At 45.3% G+C, this 20,499-nt stretch overlaps 2 protein-coding genes across 2 annotated transcripts in view; both read left to right on the forward strand.

Moving 5' to 3' along the window:
* LOC134574781 (oocyte zinc finger protein XlCOF7.1-like) overlaps nt 1-19,718 on the forward strand; it is a 51,552-nt gene extending 31,834 nt beyond the window's left edge. Inside the window, exons 4-5 of the mRNA XM_063433861.1 lie at nt 648-726; nt 18,482-19,718. Coding sequence (XP_063289931.1) covers nt 648-726; nt 18,482-19,542 — 1,140 coding nt within the window. The 3' untranslated portion in view covers nt 19,543-19,718. The remainder of the gene's footprint in view (nt 1-647; nt 727-18,481) is intronic.
* The window catches only part of CLP1 (cleavage factor polyribonucleotide kinase subunit 1), a 386,408-nt gene that overhangs the window by 129,470 nt on the left and 236,439 nt on the right, over nt 1-20,499 (forward strand). The window lies entirely within an intron of this gene.

Here is a 20,499-nt window from a genome sequence, read left to right on the forward strand (position 1 = left end):
CCTCACACACTCTGTCACCTGTCACATATGCATTCACACTGACACTATATACAAAAAAAGCACATGTAGTCATCCAGACATGCACAAGTGCATTCACACAGACTCAAATACAAACATGCATTAATACACAGGTCTTCACAATATACACATCCAAAGGAATGCCATATTATGAGTTATATTTAACATTTATTTAATGCACATATATTTGGCCTTCAAAGGGCCTGGGATCTAATTTTGCCCGGGGGCCCCAAAGGCTCTCAGTCCGCCCCTGATAATGGTAGGTTGCGGTGTGTATGCTGGCTTGTGGTAAGGTGGGGATGCAAGTTCAAACCTCTGTAAAGTGAATGCACAGGGACACATAACATCTTTACCAGGGAAGTGATCACGTCCTCATCCTATATTGCTGTACAAACAAACAAATACCTTATATTACCCATGTTGTGCACATGTATTATGATGTCTTGGTGTTCATATTGTCCCAACCATCGCATTCACTGCTTTCAGACTCCATCTCTATCACATAATGGTGTGTTTCTTTGCCATTAAGTTCCAGCCTTATAATATGAATGTGTAGGTCTATTTTATTTCTGCATTCTGAACTAAGGATAGTGCTTTGTATCTGTTTTTTTTTTGGTTTTGTTTTTTAGCAGTGGGACTATTTGGAAGGTCCATGGGATGTACTTAAAGGAAAGATGATGGCGAATCAGAAATTTACAAGCTCATTTGGTGAGTGCTGAATCGATACTATGTACAAAATTTGTTTAAACAGTTGCTCCAAGCACCATGACTATTTCAGTGATTTTGAAGTGGAGCCTGGAGTCTGTATGTGCAGCTACACATATAGAGAGTAAGCCCTCTGCTGCTAGAATTGTAACTACACCTCTGGCAGTATCATTGGCAGTCATTAGCTAGCCTCTGAGCCAGGTAGGAAAGCAAGATTTTCCATGTGCGCCAGAGGTGTAACTAGCCCCCAGCACAAACGTTCGTAGATCACTGTATATGCAGCGTTTTAACCTGAAATTCGGCACATACAGACAACTATCACCATGACCTCTTCTGCTGTTATAGGTTGTACTAACCTTTTACATAATTTGCACCTAGAAGAGTGCTTCCTCATAAGCAAACAAACAAAACAGCTTGAAGATAAACATTACCATGAAGTGTTATCAGCAGTTGTTTTATTTTCTTCATTTTGAAAATTAACTTGCAGAAAAGCAGGTAAATAGGACTTTTTTTTTTTTTTTAATGTGGTCGCACATGGTGCAATTTGTGTGTGTGTGTGTAAATATCCTTGTCTGCAGGTAGCACGGTCCTCTTGGGCACAAACATGCACAGTCTTTTAAGGCAACTTAATTCCAGGCACTTTATTGTTAAACTCCACCACAGATACAGCAGCAAATGAAAAAAAAAAAACAGTAGCACAAATCCCTATAAACAAAAACCTAGCTCAGTCTGAGCACTTACTAACATCAAGTTCCCTATCTCCCAAGAGCGTCCGCTTTCCCAGTTCTCTGGCTCACAAAGTGACAATTGCACACAGCTGTCCCCCCCCCATCCCCCTACCTCTGGACCGTTGGGGGCTATCCCGGTCCCCGCTGACCTACTCACCATTCCTCAGCCGACCTCATGCAGCCACTCCAACGCTTAACCGACTGGCAGCAAAAATCCCCCAGATGGCGGACGGGCAGCGACATCGAGTACTCGGACCGTCGCAATCCATGAAAGGCTTCTTGTGGTAAAGCAGAGCAAATGTTGACATGCCTGAATGAGCTTTTTGACAGCTTCTGGGCAATGGCCGATGTAACAAAAAAATAAGCATTTTTTTGCCTTTTTGACAGACAAAGTGATTTTGCACAGTATCTTTTTTTCAAATCTTATGTGTGCTACGGCTGTATAATACTTAATTTGTTGCTCAGCTATGTGGTCTGAGTACAGCAATACCTCCGTATGTTCCTTTGCCAGGTATATGTGGATGTTGAAGGGGCACATTTGAGACGCCGCCATTCAGTTTTTTTCCAACTTTGAAGTTTTACGCTGTGTCCATGTTCCATTTTGGAGTGGTTTAGCTGGTTGGGTATTCAAACGTCCCCACAAACACATACTATTTATTAAAGAATACACCCCGGGGTAATTCAAAAGGCATATTTTGAACCTTGGCGTGGGATAATTTTCTTGCTAGTTTGTTCTATGTGTAGTGTGTAATGAGCATTTTTTATTGTATTTTTTAAAACTTTTGAAACTTGTTTTTTAAACTTTTTTTAACCCTTTAGTGAGCAGACCGTCTTTCAATTTTCTTACCGTTAAGGACCAGGGCTAAATATGGCATTATTTTCATCATATCATATAATTTATTTTAAAATTTTTTTATAAAATATGGTGAAAAGAATGTAAAAACCACACTTTTTCTAACTTTGACCCCCAAAGTCTGTTGCACATCTGCAACTGCCCAAAAACACCCATGCTAAATGGTTTCTAATTTTTGTCCTGAGTTTTAGAAATGCTCAATGTTAACATGGTTTTTAGGTATTTTTATTTTTTTTGGAAAGTTATAGGGCTACAAGTACAAGTAGCGCTATTTCCCAAATTTTTTTTTGTATTAAAGGGACTCTATAGTCACCATATAAAAGCAAGAAAGACAGGTCCCCCAGCCTTCCTTCTTGCTTTTATATGAACTTTCATTAATTAAAAAAAAAAATTCGGTGTTTTTATATTAAAAACTTACCTCCGTTCCAGCGCCGAGGGAGGGAGGGGGTGACAGTTAGGGAGGGAGTGACTAGTGACAGAGGGAGGGGTGACTAGTGGCAGAGTAAGGGAGGGAAGGGGTGACTAGCGTGAGGGACACAGAGTGAGGGAGGGAATGGGTGACTAGTGACAGAGTGCGGGAGGGGGTGACTAGTGACAGAGTGCGGGAGGGGGTGACTAGTGACAGAGTGCGGGAGGGGGTGACTAGTGACAGAGTGCGGGAGGGGGTGACTAGTGACAGAGTGCGGGAGGGGGTGACTAGTGACAGAGTGCGGGAGGGGGTGACTAGTGACAGAGTGCGGGAGGGGGTGACTAGTGACAGAGTGCGGGAGGGGGTGACGAAATCAAAATGACGAAATCGCGGGGCCCAATGGGACGGCTTCGCGCTGCACCAATCGCGTTCTTCATAGAGCGGCATTGAATGCCGCCCTATGAAGAACCTGAGCGCTTTACCGCGCATGTGCGCGGAATGCGCGTTCGCGAGCTGAGCTGTCTGACTGACAGCTCAGCTCGCTTTCTAAAATTATCAATAAGGGGGGGGACCTACTGTCCCCCCCCGGCCCCCACCCCTGAGCGGCGGGTGGGGGCCCTACAATTATCAATAAGGGGGGGACCTACTGTCCCCCCTGGCCCCCACCCCTGTGCGGCGGGTGGGGGCCCTAAAATTATCAATGAGGGGGGGGACCTACTGCCCCCCCGGCCCCCACCCCTGAGCGGTGGGTGGGGGCCCTAAAATTATCAATGAGGGGGGGACCTACTGTCCCCCCCCCGGCCCCCACCCCTGTGCGGCGGGTGGGGGCCCTAAAATTATCAATGAGGGGGGGGACCTACTGCCCCCCCCCCGGCCCCCACCCCTGAGCGGTGGGTGGGGGCCCTAAAATTATCGATAAGGGGGGGACCTACTGTCCCCCCCCCCGGCCCCCACCCCTGTGTGGCGGGTGGGGGCCCTAAAATGATCAATAAGGGGGGGGACCTATTGTCCCCCCCGGCCCCCACCCCTACCTACCCCCCTCACCCTAAAAATAATGAGGGGGGACCATTAACTAAAAACCTGTAAAAAAAGAAAAAATGAGATAAAATCAACTTACCATTCAATGTTTTCTTTCTTCTAAAATCTTCTTTCTTCAGCCCCAAAAAAGGCCAAATAAAAATCCATAATAACCGACGCAATTAAAAAAAAAAAAAAAACGAGCGCAAAAAAAAATAATCCATCTTCACCCATGGAGGGCTCCGCGCAGACTGAGCTCCGCAGGGCGGGGGAAGGCTTATAAAGCCTTGCCCCGCCCTGCAATTAGGCTAAGAACACTCTGATTGGTGGGTTTGAGCCAATCAGAGTGCTCTTTGTCATTTTACAAGCGTGGGAAAGTTCTTTGGAATTTTCCCACGCTTGTAAAATGACACAGAGCACTGTGATTGGATGGATTTCAAGCCATCCAATCACAGTGCTCTTTGTCATTTTACAAGCGTGGGAAAGTTCTTTGGAATTTTCCCACGCTTGTAAAATGACACAGAGCACTGTGATTGGATGGATTTCAAGCCATCCAATCACAGTGCTCTTTGTCATTTTACAAGCGTGGGAAAGTTCTTTGGAATTTTCCCACGCTTGTAAAATGACACAGAGCACTGTGATTGGATGGATTTCAAGCCATCCAATCACAGTGCTCTGTGTCATTTTACAAGCGTGGGAAAGTTCTTTGGAATTTTCCCACGCTTGTAAAATGACACAGAGCACTGTGATTGGATGGATTTCAAGCCATCCAATCACAGTGCTCTGTGTCATTTTACAAGCGTGGGAAAGTTCTTTGGAATTTTCCCACGCTTGTAAAATGACACAGAGCACTGTGATTGGATGGATTTCAAGCCATCCAATCACAGTGCTCTTTGTCATTTTACAAGCGTGGGAAAGTTCTTTGGAATTTTCCCACGCTTGTAAAATGACACAGAGCACTGTGATTGGATGGATTTCAAGCCATCCAATCACAGTGCTCTGTGTCATTTTACAAGCGTGGGAAAATTCCAAAGAACTTTCCCACGCTTGTAAAATGACAAAGAGCACTCTGATTGGTTTAAACCCACCAATCAGAGTGTTCTTAGCCTAATTGCAGGGCGGGGCAAGGCTTTATAAGCCTTCCCCACCCTGCGGAGCTCAGTCTGCGCGGAGCCCTCCATGGGTGAAGATGGATTATTTTTTTTGCGCTCGTTTTTTTTTTTTTTTTTTTTTTAATTGCGTCGGTTATTATGGATTTTTATTTGGCCTTTTTTGGGCTGAAGAAAGAAGATTTTAGAAGAAAGAAAACATCGAATGGTAAGTTTTTTTTTTTATCTCTTTTTATTTTTATTTTTTTACAGGTTTTTAGTTAATGTTCCCCCCCTCATTATTTTTAGGGTGAGGGGGATAGGTAGGGGGAGAATTTTTTTTGGGGGGGGGAGGGTTAACTAGGGTCCCCCCCCCCTTTGTATTTAGGGCCCCCACCCACCGCTCAGGGGTGGGGGCCGGGGGGGACAGTAGGTCCCCCCTTATTGATAATTTTAGGGCCCCCACCCGCCGCACAGGGGTGGGGGCCGGGGGGGACAGTAGGGCCCCCACCCACCGCTCAGGGGTGGGGGCCGGGGGGGACAATAGGTCCCCCCCTTATTGATCATTTTAGGGCCCCCACCCACCGCTCAGGGGTGGGGGCCGGGGGGGGACAATAGGTCCCCCCCTTATTGATAATTTTAGGGCCCCCACCCGCCGCACAGGGGTGGGGGCCGGGGGGGGACAGTAGGTCCCCCCTTATTGATAATTTTAGGGCCCCCACCCGCCGCACAGGGGTGGGGGCCGGGGGGGGGGACAGTAGGTCCCCCCCCTTATCGATAATTTTAGGGCCCCCACCCACCGCTCAGAGGTGGGGGCCGGGGGGGGACAATAGGTCCCCCCCTTATTGATAATTTTAGGGCCCCCACCCGCCGCACAGGGGTGGGGGCCGGGGGGGGGGGGACAGTAGGTCCCCCCCCTTATTGATAATTTTAGGGCCCCCACCCGCCGCACAGGGGTGGGGGCCGGGGGGGGGGACAGTAGGTCCCCCCCCTTATCGATAATTTTAGGGCCCCCACCCACCGCTCAGGGGTGGGGGCCGGGGGGGGACAATAGGTCCCCCCCTTATTGATAATTTTAGGGCCCCCACCCGCCGCACAGGGGTGGGGGCCGGGGGGGGGGGACAGTAGGTCCCCCCCTTATCGATAATTTTAGGGCCCCCACCCACCGCTCAGGGGTGGGGGCCGGGGGGGGACAATAGGTCCCCCCCTTATTGATAATTTTAGGGCCCCCACCCGCCGCACAGGGGTGGGGGCCGGGGGGGGGGGGACAGTAGGTCCCCCCCTTATTGATAATTTTAGGGCCCCCACCCGCCGCACAGCGGTGGGGGCCGGGGGGGGGGGAGGAGAGTAGGTCTCCCCCCCCCCCCCTTCAACCACTATTGTGGACAGTAAGCTGAAGCTGTCAGCTGAAGCCACGCCCACAGCAGTGCTGACAGGCTATCAGCATACAAAGCGCGTTCACAGTGCTTTGTGTGCTGATAGCCCGTCTGATGCATTCACCCAGAATGCATCGGACGAGAGGCCTTTTTAGGGCCTCTGAACTCGGAAGTCCCTCTGGTGGCCGTCTGATTGACTGCAACAAGAGGTGTTCCAAGCTTCCAATGTAAACACTGCATTTTCTCAGAAAATACAGTGCTTACAAGAAAAAGGCTCCGGGTAGCTGTAGCACTCACCTGAACAACCTCATTAAGCTGAAGTTGTTCAGGTGACTATAGTGTCCCTTTAATGCAAGTTACATCGTAACACTGATATCAGTCAGGAATCCCTGAACAACCCTTCACATGTATATATTTTTTAAAAGAAAACAACCTAAGGTATGAAACTTGGGGTATTTTGACTCTTTTCATGCAACCATTTTACCACCAATCTATGCCAAATTAAAAAAAATAATAGGTGATTTTTTTTTGACACGCACGTAATTTAAGAATACATGTACAGTGGGACCATGGTTTACGAATTTAATGCGTTCTCCGGGATGTTTCTTATTGCGAAACATTTGTAAACTGAAATGTGGTTTGCCATAGGAATGCATTGAAAACCAATGAATCCGTTCTGGAGGTCAGAAAAAAGAACACACAATAAAAGGCATGCAAACGACGAAGCTACGCTCCCTACATTTTAACAGCTTTAGAAAAGCACCAAAAAGTCCCAAAACAACTGCAAACAATTTCCAGAATGGCTCCAAAACTCGATACAAAAGCTGCTCCAACACCTCCACACTCGATGCCACGTGCTACCCACAGGCTCCAGCATGCAGGGGGCGGTGCTATAAACCTCCCAGGTGCAATGCATCCTGGGGAAACTTGCTTTGTACTGTGAAAAAAATTTGTAGACTGAGGCATTATTTTCAATGCATTTTCATTTGTAAACAGAGGTCCCGCTGTACGAAGAACTTTAAGGGTTACTGCCAAAGAACACCCCAATATGTGTTCAGCAGCATCTCCTGAGTACAGTGATACCACCCATGTACAGGTGTGTTGAGTTCTCTGAGGGCTAAAATACCTTATTTGGAGGGTGCGCATTCCAGTTTTCCAACTTGGAATTTTCACAGCTGGTCATCATGCATCCATGTCCTATTTGGGACATTTTTGAAGCCGGACAATGTAATTTACCCCATCAAACTATATATTTTTGAAAAGTAGACACCCTAGGGTATTTAAAATGGTGGTATTTTAACACTTTCCATGCATTAATTCTACCACTAGTCTTTGTCAAACTTTTGGGTAGTCATTTGTGTTATTTTTCTCTCACATTGTACTTTAGGCATGGATTCTCAGTTCCTGTTGTGTGTTACTGCCAAAGAACACCCAGTATGTGTTCAGCAACATCTTCCAAGTACAGTACCCCCAATGTACAGGTTGTTTGTTTTTTTGCAAACTTACAGGGGTCAACCTACCTGTGTTGTTTCCTTGTTTTTTCCTCGTTTGAATTCATACCCAGTGGAATATTTACAAAAGCTAGATTAAGTTTCTCATAGGCTCAGCATGTTTACTTTTATTTACTTCTAGTTTAATCTATTGTCAATATGCATGTCCTTTGCATTGGCGCATTAAAGACTTCTTTCTGGCAACTCGACCATGCAGCTCATTTTTGTTCAAGTATCGTCGTATGCTCCTTGAAAACAACCACAATATCTTTTTCCAGAGCAGCTCGTATTTCTCCTGAGGTTATCTGTGGTTTTTTCTTTGTATCCCGAACAATTCTTCTGACAGTTGGGGCTGAAATCTTTCTTGGTCTACCTGACCTTGGCTTGGTAGCCAGAGATTCCCGAATTTTCCACTTCTTAATTAGTGATAGAAGTATTGACTGGCATTTTTAATGCTTTGGATATCTTTTCATATCCTTTTCCATCTTTATACAGTTCCATTACCTTGGTACATAGGTATTTTGACAGTTCTTTCCTGCTCCCCATGGCTCAATAATTAGCCTGCTCAGTGCATCCAAGTGAGCGCTAACAAGTTCATTGACTATTTATACACAGACACTTATTACAATTTAAAAAGCCACAGGTGTGGGAAATTAACCTTTAATTGCCATTTTAACCTGTGTGTGTCTCCTTATGTGTCTCTAACAAGGCCAAACATTCATGGGTATGTAAACTTTTGATCAGGGCCATTTGGGTGATTTCTGTTCTCATTCTAATTGAACCCCTTAAGGACACATGACATGTCTGACATGTCATGATTCCCTTTTATTCCAAAAGTTTGGTCCTTAAGGGGTTAAAAAGGAGCCAAACAACTATGTGATAAAAGGTGGATGCATATGATCACTATACTATGTTTTTGCTGTTGATCCAAAAGAAGGCCAAAAAAAAACCCAGTCTGAAGCGCTTCCAATTTTGCAACAAACTAGGAAAAAATTCCTTCTTGACCTCAAAATGGCAGTCAGATATCTCCTTGGATCAAGCAGCGATTGCCCCACTAATTAGAAATTATATCCCTGTATGTTATGTTTTTGGAAATATTTATCCAATTGCTGTTTAAACATCTGTATGGACTCTGATAAAACCACCTCTTCAGGCAGATTTTCATATCTCCTTTCTTCCAGCCTAAATGGGTGATCTCATATCCTATATACAGTTGCAAGAAAAATTATGTGAACCCTTTAGAATGATATGGATTTCTGCACAAATTGGTCATAAAATGTGATCTGATAATCATCTAAGTCACAACAATAGACCATCACAGTCTGCTTAAACTAATAACACACAAAGAATGAAATGTTGCCATGTTTTCATTGAACACACCATGTAAACATTCAAAGTGCAGGTGGAAAAAGTATGTGAACCCTTGGATTTACTAACTGGTTGAACCTCCTTTGGCAGCAATAACTTCAACCAAACGTTTCCTGTAGTTGCAGATCAGACGTGCACAACGGTCAGGAGTAATTCTTGACCATGCCTCTTTACAGAACTGTTTCAGTTCAGCAATATTCTTGGGATGTCTGGTGTGAATCGCTTTCTTGAGGTCATGCCACAGCATCTCAATCGGGTTGAGGTCAGGACTCTGACTTGGCCACTTCAGAAGGCGTATTTTCTTCTGGTTAAACCATTCTGTTGTTGATTTACTTCTATGCTTTGGGTCATTGTCCTGTTGCAACACCCATCTTCTGTTGAGCTTCAGCTGGTAGACAGATGGACTTGCAACTGTATAGCCCTGTTTATGAATAGATTTCCAGATAATGGTTTGTACTGGCCCCGAATATAATGTTATCATATCCCCTCTGAGGCGCCGTTTTTTTTTTTTCAAACTAAATAGATTTTCATTTTTTAACCTTTCTTCGTAACTAAAATCCTCCATTCCTTTTATCAATTTTGTAGCTCGTCTCTGCACTTTTTCTAGTGCCATGATATACTGCTTTAGAACTGGTGCCCAAAATTGCACAGCATATTCAAGGTGTAGTCTTACCAGCGATTTATAAAGAGGTAAAATTATATTTTCATCCTGAGAATTTATGCCCCTATTTATGCATGACAAAATCTTACTGGCCTTAGCAACTGCAGATTGACATTGCATATTGCTGCCTAATTTGTCTTTAACAATTCCCAAATCCTTCTCATGTGTTGTTATCCCTAATTAACTACCATCTAGGGTGTAAGTTGCTTGTGCATTCTTGACCCTGAAGTGCATAACTTTGCAGATGAAATTTAATGTAGAGAAATGCTGTAACGGATTGCCTGGCACCCCGACTTGGTACCTCCGTTAATGGATGCTCCTAGTGCTTCCTGAGGACTCCAAGCACTCTGGCAGACACCATAATCACCGAATCCAAGAAACCTTTAAATTCTCCCAAGCGTATGAATGCTGTAGACCATTGAATAGGAACCATACGAATAGGCTTGTACCCCTAGCAGTCAACTGGAACAGCATACAATAAATCCTTCCCCCAATAATGAGACGACACATCACTTTGAGGTTAAAACAGGAACTCTGGCCTGGCTCATCCAGCCTGGCTTTTATTACACTTGTACACTTACAGGCCACACCCAGGGGGAGGCATAAAATAACCAATCACATACATGGTTCAGCCCACACATCCCCTCCCCTCAGATAACATTAAACCCAATTATCCGGTACACCTTTTCAGCCAAGTTCTGGATGTACCCCAAAACCCGGGGGTACACCTTTAAATCCAGCATCGCTGGATAGCCCTTATTCAGGGGGACAACATATCCAAAATTCAAGTCATTCGGATGAATGGTTCGGGAGATATGGGGTTCCAAAGATTTGACCGACCGCATGGGTAAAGTATCCGAAAATAGTTCCATGCATTTTGGCCCTGCGGTCGGTCACAAACAAGGGAATGAAAACAGGCGAATTGCCTGTGTTATAGAGCCTGGAGAGGGTTTGAATGAATTCCCTTGTTTGAGGGGTTCTTTCTACCGAACGGCGGGCCATTCGGTAGTTTTTATACGAATTTCTGGAAGTATGGAGGTCTCAGCGGTGTTTGCCTAGTCAAGTGTCCGATTTTAGTTCCAGACACTCGACGGCAAAACACCGCTGTTCGGTAGTTTAAGATGGCCGCCGCCACGTGTTTGTTTCCCGAATGGCGGCCACCCAGAGGACAAAGAATACATTACACTGATTGCCAATTACCCGTTTGCAACATTGTTGCAAACTGTAATTGGAGGCACACTTATTCCTGGGTGGTCTGGTTGTTCGGTAGTTTCACTCAATATAATGAATGGAGTGATTCTACCGAACAATCAGGTGAATGCTGCATACATATCCCAGGTTAAGCTTAACACACAAATACACATATAATATTACAGGCAGTACACTAGAATATGTAGCACAGTCTTAAAGGGACAGTAGTCCCAAAAGTCCCAATATGTCCATAGATGCTGTTAAAAGGGCCAGTAGCAGCAATATACAGTACAATATGCCCCAAATAACCCAGGGGCCATAGTCAGTAGGTAGGAGGCTAGCAAACAGGCTTCTCCAGGGCCCAGTGGCGAGGTTGGTTTCGCCACATTTCTCCCCTTTTCCAAACATACTAACAGGGTACCTGACCTCTTGCCGGTCAGTGCCCTTGTTAGTCCAGCAGCCCACCCACAAAACAGAAACAGCAGTACAGTCCACCCACAATGAATGGTTACTACACCTGAGTAATGGAAAAACTTGTCCAGGTCCAGGTGCCTCACCCCGGCTGTGTGGGGGACTGGTAGGCTGTTTTGGTGGGTTGCTGAGTGGGCAGAGACCAGCGGTACTCTGCCCTGGTGCCAGCACTACTACAGGAGTAGTCTGGTTGGAGCCTGGTTGCTGGAGACCGACTGTCTCCCCTTTAGCTGCGCAGCTCTGCTGCTGGAGACCGACTGTCTCCCCTTTAGTTACACAGCTCTGCTGCTGGAGACAGACTGTCTCCCCTTTGGCTAAACAGCCCTGTTGTGGGGGGGCAGGACCGACCGTCCCTACCCCCTGTGCTGGAAGTGCAGAGACCACGGTCCCATCTGCACAGGTGTGGGGCTTACAGTCTCCCCCTGGCACATTAAGCTGCCGCTGGGGAGAGGTGGTAACCAGCTCCTCTCCCATTAGAACACTCTGCCCATTGATGATCTGCCGCTGGGGAGAGGAGGTAACAATCTCCTCTCCCATGCCTACTTTCAGTCTTTGTGGAGGGAGACCGACTGTCTCTCCTCCCAATTCAGTGTCCTGCTGCTGGGGAACGGAGACTGGGCTCTCTATTCCCAAAAAATCACGCTGCTGCTGGGGGGTAGGACCAACTACCTCTGCCCCCTGTAACTCAGCCTGCCGCTGGGGAGGGAGGACGCTGCTCTCCTCTCCCTGCACTTCACACTGCCTTCCCGGCATATCACTCTGCTGCTGGGGGGTAGGACCAACTACCTCTGTCCCCTGTAACTCAGCCTGCCGCTGGGGAATGGAGACTGGGCTCCCAATTCCCTGCAATTCACACTGCCGCTGGGGAATGGAGACTGGGCTCCCAATTCCCAACAAATCACACTGCCGCTGGGGAGGGAGGACGGCCCCTTCAGCTCCCTGTAACTTGGGCGCAGAGACCACGGTCCCATCTGCGCTGGTGAGGGGTTTACTGTCTCCCCTTGGTGGGTTAGGTTGTCGGTGGGGAGAGGGGGTAACAAACTCCTCTCCCTTACACACCTTCAACCGCTGGGGAGAGGGGATAACAGGCTCCACTCCCTGTAACGCACACTGCCGCTGGGGATCTGGGCCGACTGCCCAGCATCCCTGTAGGGCCGGTAGAGAGACCGCAGTCCCATCTCCACCTGCCATCTGTGGGTCTTCCCAGGACCAATCCGTGAGGCCCCTCAACATTTGTGAGTAAGGGCCACCTGCTTCCCCACCTGGCAACTCTGGCTGCTGCTGGGGATCTGGGCCGGCTGCCCAGCATCCCGGTGGAGAGACCTTGGTCCCATCTCTACCTGCCTGTTGTGGTTCCTCATAGGACCAGTCTATGAGGACCCCCACTTCGGGTTCCTCCCGCCGCCTCAGGGAAAGACGACTAACCTCCTCGGATGCAGCCTCTACTCGGCTGCTGTAACGCTCCTGCTGCTGAGCATACTTCCTCTCTTTCGCCAACCGGAATTCTCGGTCCAGCCTTGTGTTTCGCTCAGCCATGACCTGGTTCCAGATCACCCGGCGTGTCTCCATGGGTATATCATCCCCATACTCGGCCACTCGCTGCCTCACCTCGGCCAGCCAATCATCTCCAGAGCCAGAACCTTCCATACTTGTCTGCTCCCAGGGGCGCTGCACGACTGCTAGCGTTGCCCTCAATTTGTAATCCAAACGAACTGTGTCTCCGAGCTGCTTTACCTCGCACTAGGACGCCATCCCACCGCTTGCCACCAATGTAACGGATTGCCTGGCACCCCGACTTGGTACCTCCGTTAATGGATGCTCCTAGTGCTTCCTGAGGACTCCAAGCACTCTGGCAGACACCATAATCACCGAATCCAAGAAACCTTTAAATTCTCCCAAGCGTATGAATGCTGTAGACCATTGAATAGGAACCATACGAATAGGCTTGTACCCCTAGCAGTCAACTGGAACAGCATACAATAAATCCTTCCCCCAATAATGAGACGACACATCACTTTGAGGTTAAAACAGGAACTCTGGCCTGGCTCATCCAGCCTGGCTTTTATTACACTTGTACACTTACAGGCCACACCCAGGGGGAGGCATAAAATAACCAATCACATACATGGTTCAGCCCACACATCCCCTCCCCTCAGATAACATTAAACCCAATTATCCGGTACACCTTTTCAGCCAAGTTCTGGATGTACCCCAAAACCCGGGGGTACACCTTTAAATCCAGCATCGCTGGATAGCCCTTATTCAGGGGGACAACATATCCAAAATTCAAGTCATTCGGATGAATGGTTCGGGAGATATGGGGTTCCAAAGATTTGACCGACCGCATGGGTAAAGTATCCGAAAATAGTTCCATGCATTTTGGCCCTGCGGTCGGTCACAAACAAGGGAATGAAAACAGGCGAATTGCCTGTGTTATAGAGCCTGGAGAGGGTTTGAATGAATTCCCTTGTTTGAGGGGTTCTTTCTACCGAACGGCGGGCCATTCGGTAGTTTTTATACGAATTTCTGGAAGTATGGAGGTCTCAGCGGTGTTTGCCTAGTCAAGTGTCCGATTTTAGTTCCAGACACTCGACGGCAAAACACCGCTGTTCGGTAGTTTAAGATGGCCGCCGCCACGTGTTTGTTTCCCGAATGGCGGCCACCCAGAGGACAAAGAATACATTACACTGATTGCCAATTACCCGTTTGCAACATTGTTGCAAACTGTAATTGGAGGCACACTTATTCCTGGGTGGTCTGGTTGTTCGGTAGTTTCACTCAATATAATGAATGGAGTGATTCTACCGAACAATCAGGTGAATGCTGCATACATATCCCAGGTTAAGCTTAACACACAAATACACATATAATATTACAGGCAGTACACTAGAATATGTAGCACAGTCTTAAAGGGACAGTAGTCCCAAAAGTCCCAATATGTCCATAGATGCTGTTAAAAGGGCCAGTAGCAGCAATATACAGTACAATATGCCCCAAATAACCCAGGGGCCATAGTCAGTAGGTAGGAGGCTAGCAAACAGGCTTCTCCAGGGCCCAGTGGCGAGGTTGGTTTCGCCACAAATGCAATTTCAGTGCCCAGTCCCCCAATCTATCTAAATTCCTCTGCAGCATAGCAATATCCTGCTCACATTTTATTACTTTACATATTTTACTGCAAACACTAAAATATGGCTTTCAATGCCTATTTCAAGAACTATAACTATGTTAAATAGAAGCAGTCACAAAACAGAACCCTGAGGGGGGACACCACTACCACTCTTGTCCAGCTTGAAAATGTACCATTAATGAGAACTCGTTGTGCTCTATCCTTAAGCCAATGTTCTACCCATAAACAAAAAATATTCATATAGACCAATTTATTTTAGTTCAAAGAACAACCTATTGTGAGGAACTGTATCTAATGCCTTGGCAAAATCCAAGAAGATCACATCCACTGATCCTTAGAATGGCCGGGCTATACAAGCAGAGAATAGTCAAGTTACAAGCCAAGGTCAAAGGAGTAAAGGGAAACGGAACAACGTTAGGACAAGCCGAGGTCAAGGATCAGAGAAGACAGGATAAACAGGACACAAAGCCAAGATTCGGTAACCAAACAATCAGACAGATGACTAAAACCACACTGCAAAACCGGTCTACCTATGGAAAATTTTAAAACAGTGGCCAATACATAGGCCGGGCTGAGAGGTACAATCAGGACAGTAATAACTGGTTTTAGCTTTTACTCCCCTCTTGTAACACACCCTGCACAGGTACTTGTTCACCTATTTTCTCCCAAACTGCTAGAGCCTGAGTGATTATAGCTCGCAGTTCGGGTGTTACAAGTTTCTCTCTCTGTATTCTCTCTCTTTGTGGTCTGTCTGTGTGTTTTGGTTTCCGGAATCCATGCTAGCTTTGCCCGTGATGCAGATGACTGGGTACTACCCCCTGATAAGCTTACAACAACAAATAGTATGCACTTGTTCATAATTTTAATTGTTGAGCTGCTTGTATTTAAAAATAGATGTGGCCTTTGAGAGGTAATTTGTACTCATGCTAAAATGAGACTTGGGCCCAGCATCCGCTTTTTAAAAAATATGAAATTGGTGTGTCTCAAATAGGCCCCTTCAACATCCACATATCCCTGAAAAAGGTACACATGGGGATATATTGTTGTACTAAGACGACATAGCTGAGCAACATATTAGGTGTTATACTGCCGTAGCACACAAGGATTGCAAAATATACAGTAACATCTCCAAGTGTGTGTCAAAAAGGCAGAAGAAATGCTAATTGCTACTAGACTTGGTACAAACTAGCAGAAAAATGATCCTACTGTAAGTGTTAAAATATGCCTTTTGAAATACCCTGGGGTGTCTACTTTAAGAAATGGTAGGCCTTTGTGGGGGTAGTTTGAATTAAAAACCTGCTAAGATGCTTGAAAAAGGCATATGTGCCCAGAGTCAAAATTATAAGTTGGGGGGGCGTGGCTTGGTGTCTGAACTGGATGGACGCACGTTGGTGAAGCCCCTGATATTCTGGTGCCCAGGAGCATGAATAATTGGTCTACCGAGCAATTAAACATGTAGAATGTGTATCATGTCGCAGAGACAAAAAAGCAAAGCGGCTAAAGCAGAACTAGCGTCTTTCTTCTTGGCAAAGACCGTCGGACCAAAACCGCAGGAAGGCCGCAGCCCTCCTAAAGATGACGACGCAACTCAATCCCGAGAAGGATCCTTATCGCCCCCGGCCTCACCTAGATCTATCTTGGAGGAAAGACCCCTCACGGCAAGCACTATGCGCCATATGCTTGCTGAGCTCACAGAAACCTTACAGGCAAATATGAAAACACAGCTGCAGGCACTAGCGTGTGAGCTCCACAAAGACATCACGGAAGTAGGCCAGAGCACGTCTCCAATCAAACACAAGATGGACGATTTTGCAGAGGCCCACAACAGCTTGGTGGATAAGGTCCAGGGGTTTGAAACTGCCCTAAACTCCTATAGGCTTAAACTAGCAGACCTCGAAGACAGGTCCAGGAACAACAATATCCGTATCCATGGAATACTGGAGACGGTTACTCCCACAGATCTCAACAATTTACCTGATGGATCTGTTCCAGGCCCTCACCCCTGCAATTCACCGGACCAGCTGATTGTAGACAAGGCACACAGGCTCAGACGCCCAAAACACCTTCCACTGACAGCCGCGAGGGATGTTATTGCCCGAGTTCACTTTTTCCATGCCAAGGAGCAACTGGTGAGAGCTAGCAGAACTTCGGACACGCCGGACCCCTTTGGCCAGATAAAGATATATGCGGTCTTGTCTGCAGCAACGTTACAATTCCTGTTGTACGTGTTGGCCACGAAGTCCCTCCTACGGAATATCAGGGACCACCCCAACATAAAAGGTATAACGGTAAAAGGAATAGAATATAAAATCAGCGCCTTTGCCAACACTTTGCTCTACATTTCGGACCCCACTAAAACCCTCCCCCCCCCCCATGAGGACGAGGAAAGATTATGGCTTGCGCACATACTACTCTCTGAGTACTACAAAAACACAAGCTCTAGGAATAGGCCTTTCCTCCTCAGTAATGGACATCTGTATACAACTTATGCTTCGAATGGAGACGAGATGATATCAAATACTTAGGGCTACTGTTCTACAGAAGGACCACTGACCTAAGCACGGGTAATTATATCAGGGTCTGGAATGACTTTAATCAAATCCTAGCAAAATGGGGCCCCATTTTCCTTACGTGGACCAAAGGATAGTGGTAATTAAGATGTCAAGATTACGTCTTCCGAACCCTACCGCTCTTTATGCCACAGTCCTACTTCAAAACGGGCCAAAGAGATATTACCACATTTATTTTGGCGGGACGGAGAACCGGAATATCCATGAAACTCCTGAGAGCAGTCAGGGCTGGTGGCCTTGCAGTCCCGGATGTTCGCACCTACTACTACGCATCCATACTAGCATCAGCAATACCACACTTTGTAGATCAACCCTCCCCCAATGGGTTAAAATAGAAAGACAACTCACTCACTGCACCGAAAGGAGGAGACCTAGCAAGCAGAGCAGGATCGCTACAAGGTCTCACTCAGAGGGTGGGAGGAGGGTCACTGCCCCCGCCCCCCCCCCCCCTTTTTGCTACGCCACTGCAGTCAGTTGTTACATTTCCCCTAGAGGCGTGACAGAAAAAGCAAAATGATAACGGTTTTATTGTAAGTTTATAAATATTCATTACATGCTTTATGTTAGTTTTTGTAAAAGTGTTTGCTGGTTTAAATTTTTTTATTTTATTTTATTGTCAAGTGATAGATCTAGCTTTTCCTTCTTTTGATGATCTCGGGTTCTTGCTCCCTTTCTCTGCTTATAACACTTTAAGTAACAACTTTTGTTGGTTTAGATAATATGCTTATGAGGAAGCACCGAAGAACGTTCCTTATTTTTTCTTTTCTATTTGTCCCATTTTTCACTGTAGTTGTTTTTTTTTTTAATGATGATCATGGATATTTTAAAGCAAGAAAAATAGATATTTTATTTTTCTGTTATCAACTGTATGTGAGTGGACTTGATTGCTTAAGTTTGCATAGTTTTTTGCCAGTTTTGAGCTGCGACCAAGTCTATTCCAGTTTATTAAAGGGTAAGAAATATTTATTTTTGCTGTGCTTTTATTTTCTTAGTTAATGTGTACACCTACAAAGCACTCTGAGTGTATCAGTTACAAAAAAAAAAATGAATCTGATCACAATCAATGCATTCAGGTTAAAAAAAACTCCTCCCAGTCAGACTGTAAGGTAAATCTAAATATTCTCATAATATATATTTACTAACCATTAGATTTTCCTGATCAAAATATGGGGGCATCATTTTCAATAGCTCCTCCCTTACAGTAAACAAGACAGGAAACAGAACTAAACTTTGTGTAAATAGTGTTATCCATTCCTTATAAGGCAGTCTTTTCCCCCCTCTTCTTTATAGCAGTTTGTAAGGAGTTTGCGTTCGCCAAAATGAGCAGATTGATCTACACATTGTATGTTTGTACCTTATGTTATAAAATAAAGCTAATCAGTCTATGTTTGCTTTCTTGTTCATCATAGGTGACTCGATGGGAGAGGACAACACTGAAGATCTTCATATGCCTGTTTCTTCAAATGATATTATAGGCGAAGATAGTCATGTCTTTCACAGCAATCACGAATCAAAATGCTGGGGTATAAGTAAAATAAGGAAAAGACCGCACAAATCTATAGACAACAAAAGAAGGAAAGTGGATGAATGTTTAGAAAGAAATTTAACAGATGAAAATAATGCCACAGAAAATACACAGCCCGAAAATATATTAACTCATATTAAGGAGGAATCGGACTCAAGTGATGAAGGAAATAGATCAGACACTGACTTTTATTCATCTACAGAACCTCAGCAGTCAGGAAAATCAGTCTTATATGAAGATAGTAGTTTTACAGATACTGACTATAATGCAGCAGGTTATACATCTTCAAAAGACGAATCAGACCTGTGCGAAGAAGATACAATAGAATCTAGAATTTCTACACCCACAGAACATCTCAGCGATGAGATTACATTTCCTATTGGGAAAAACTTTCCTCAGTTAGAGAATACATCCCAGCAAGCAACACATGCCACAGAAAGAATGTTTAGGTGCAAAGAGTGTCACCAGTGCTTTACTAATAACTCAGATCTTGTTCAGCACCTACATTTTCACAAAGAGAACAAGTTGACTTGTTCTGACTGTGGTAAACAATTCACATATAAGTCAGATCTTGTTCTACATCAGCGATATCACACAGGTGAAAAATTGTTTGTATGCCCTGAATGTGGTAAATGTTTTACAAAGAATTCTGTTCTCACCAGTCATCTAAGGATCCACACAGGGGAGAAGCCATTCTCATGTTCTGTATGTGGTAAATCATTTACTGAAAACTCTGGTCTTGTAAAACATAAACGGATTCATACAGGTGAGAGGCCATTCACATGCTCTCACTGTGGAAAAAGTTTTAGCAACAGCTCCAACCTAATAAAACATCAGAGAATTCACACAGGGGAGAAGCCATTTGCATGCACTTTATGTGGAAAAAGGTTTCACCAAAAACCACAGCTTGTATCACATCAGAGGATTCACATTGGACAAAAGTAATATACATGTTATAAATGTGAAGCTGTTTTTCCCCGCAATAGCTCACATGCTGTTCCATGACGTGAGAATCATGACGAGCAGGGGCAATCTCTTGATTGGAATCTTAGATGCTATTTTTGGTTTAGAGTACTTGCTTGGCCTGCATAAAAGCATGTATTAAATATTATGTTAAGTTGCTATCAGTTTTACAGTTGTCTTCTGTTTCCTCATTTCTTTAGACTGTTTTGAATTCAGTTATTTACCCAAGCCAGATTTACTTTTAATGACTTATCACCTTGAACTGTAGTTTAAGTTTATCTTTGTTGTGAGAATAAATTGAGTTCTCCATTCAGACCATTTGATAGGCATCAGTCTGCAGGGGAATAATCCTATTTTTCTGTTGATAATAACAGTATAGCATGCAATGATATAAAAAAAAAAAAAGATATTTCCATCTTCCATTAGCAGCTAGTTTACTTACTGATTAGAACTGAAAAGGCACCTGTAAGCATCCATTGTAGTGGTTATGATGCTAGGAGTACTCTGGCCCCAAATCCCAGTAATGGACAAACTGTTTTGCAATGGTGTGTCCTCTCTTTCAGTGGCCAGTGACGAGCATCCAGCTTCTGCAGAAGCCAGATGCCATCAGTATTCATTATCTGAGAGTGTCAACTGATTGCACTCAGCAAATGAATGCAGCTCTGTGCATATAACTAAGCACATAATTGCCATTAGTCAGCCTGGATCTCTTATTCTGAGCAGGCTAAAGATACTCCAATGACTCTTCTGGAGGTGGAGTTACTCGTCCAGCAGCCAGACCTGGATTAAGATTGTCCAAAGGGTTCTGGAAAGAGCTCTAGGCTGGCAATCTGCCTAGAACCCTGGACTCTGTCTGTCTGTGTATGTAGTGGCTGAGTGTTGTATTTGTGTGGAGGAAACTGTGTGTGCAGTGGGCGAATGACGTGTGAGTGAATGTTT

Source organism: Pelobates fuscus, chromosome 10 (assembly GCF_036172605.1).
Source record: "Pelobates fuscus isolate aPelFus1 chromosome 10, aPelFus1.pri, whole genome shotgun sequence".
NCBI classification, from domain to species: domain Eukaryota; kingdom Metazoa; phylum Chordata; class Amphibia; order Anura; family Pelobatidae; genus Pelobates; species Pelobates fuscus.